Source organism: Cyprinodon variegatus, unplaced genomic scaffold, assembly GCF_000732505.1.
Source record: "Cyprinodon variegatus isolate N-32 unplaced genomic scaffold, C_variegatus-1.0 Scaffold183, whole genome shotgun sequence".
Classification (NCBI taxonomy): Eukaryota; Metazoa; Chordata; class Actinopteri; order Cyprinodontiformes; family Cyprinodontidae; genus Cyprinodon; species Cyprinodon variegatus.
Window position 1 is genome coordinate 772,142 of NW_015150636.1, and position 1,870 is coordinate 774,011.

The window sequence follows — 1,870 nt, forward strand, 5'->3', positions numbered from 1 at the left end:
TTGTGGGCGGGACTAAGTTCGGAATGGCACCCAGGCTAAAGAATCCTCCCTCCACTGACTCTTGGCCGAAGGATCTAATGTCACTCCTACACTTAGAAAAAATGAAGTACAGCATTAGGGGATGTGTCAACAAATTTTATAAAACTTGGAATCCCATTCTTTCCTTGGTTGACTCAACTTCCTCCTTAGATGATTAAAAAGTCTGGCTTTAATTAAGATACACGGACATAACCCCTCTCTAATTCTCTAATTGAATCACTCCTGATTTTCCAGTGGTTTGATCTGTTGAAACACCAGCCAGGATTTTAAGACAAGCCAGTGGTTGGATTAGGGAATTGGTGGTCCAACCTAAAGCACAACATGCAATAAATAATATAGTTATATTTTTTTATTTTGTTTTCTAAGCATTTATGATGCCTCCTCTAAATTCTGTTTGTTTATTATAATTTATTTTCTATTTGCTTGTCGGTAACTGTTCTCCCCTCCTGTTTTCTCGTTATGAGGGAGAGAATCACGTTTGCTTATTGTTAACATTTTTCACTGTATTCATGGGAATGTAGGGAGGTTCATGTAAATGAATGTATTGTACACTTCTAACCCAATAAAAAACATATGGAAAAAAATGTTTTGTTTTTCTAATATCGATATATTAGGAACTGAAAGATCGATATTATATAAGCAGCTGGAAATCACGATATGTATTGCAAAATCGATTTATTTTCCACACCCCAAGCAGTCAGTTCATCAAGATTACCATCCTGCCTTCAAATATTATTTATATTTATCAATATTTCCGCTACTGTTCGCTGCAGCTGGAAGGCATTTTGGATCACGGACGTAATCCAAACTGCGGGCAGCAGGATAATAAAAGTGAACATGTTTTGCCGGCAGATTTCTACATTTGAAGTTAATTTAGGCGTTAATAAACTGTTTCAGAGGAGTGATCATAGCGCTCTGCATCAGCGCTGTGTCTGACTCCCTGCCAGCTCCCAGATCAGCTTCTCTGATTGGTTGACGTAGCGCTTCCAGCAGCTAAAGTTAAATTTTTTAAACTTCAGCTGCTGCTTCTGAAGCTAATGTGTTGCCGCTTCAGCCGCACGAAAAGCGCTGCAGGACCTTTTGCTGCGCCTTGATGCGTGTCAACAATTGACTTTGCATGTAAACCAGCTGCTTCTGCTGCCTCTGCCGCTTGCGGTCTGAATGTAGCATTAGATATGAGCACAGTTAAGTGGTTGTTAACACATTATCAAATGAGTTCAGCTTAAAACAGTAGATAAGATGGAAGGCTGATTTACCTCCTGGTCTTTCTCCCTGAGGATCTGTACCTGCTGCTCCAACACCTTCAGCTTGTTTTGCATTTGAACCTCTCCTTTCTTCGCCTCTTCTATCAGTCGACTGGACTCCTTCAAACTGACAGCAAGGCCATCTTTTTCATCTGTCAACCATTTGTTATAAATAATGACACCAGGCTATAAGGGATGGCAAAGGCTAAACTGTGAAATGATTTAGAGGCACAAGGTTCTCCATCATGGTGGAGAAGATAAAAGTTGTGAAACAAACCTTTGACGATTGCAAACTGATGCTCGATGTATCTCATATTACGGCGTGAATCCTCCAGTTTCCGCTCCAAGTCCTCTATTTGCCTCTGTTGACCTTTGTTTAAAACCTGCAGCTGGGCGACCTGCTCCCTATTGGCAGTTTCTGAAACATTTGGATATTAAAATAATTTACAATCCTAGTAAAAGCATTACTTTTACAAATAATCTTTTAAGGGAAAAGTTCGCTCATATTCTGAATTCAAACTTCTGAAAGTACTTTAGATATGAAATGATTCCATCCTGTTCAATAAATGATCAGTGTTTTTAATTGA

General features: G+C 39.3%; 1 protein-coding gene across 1 annotated transcript in view; it reads right to left on the bottom strand.

Moving 5' to 3' along the window:
• cep152 (centrosomal protein 152kDa) overlaps window positions 1-1,870 on the bottom strand; it is a 32,888-nt gene that overhangs the window by 21,724 nt on the left and 9,294 nt on the right. Inside the window, exons 7-8 of the mRNA XM_015378981.1 lie at window positions 1,561-1,701; window positions 1,296-1,435 (exon numbers count right to left, since the gene is read on the bottom strand). Coding sequence (XP_015234467.1) covers window positions 1,296-1,435; window positions 1,561-1,701 — 281 coding nt within the window. The remainder of the gene's footprint in view (window positions 1-1,295; window positions 1,436-1,560; window positions 1,702-1,870) is intronic.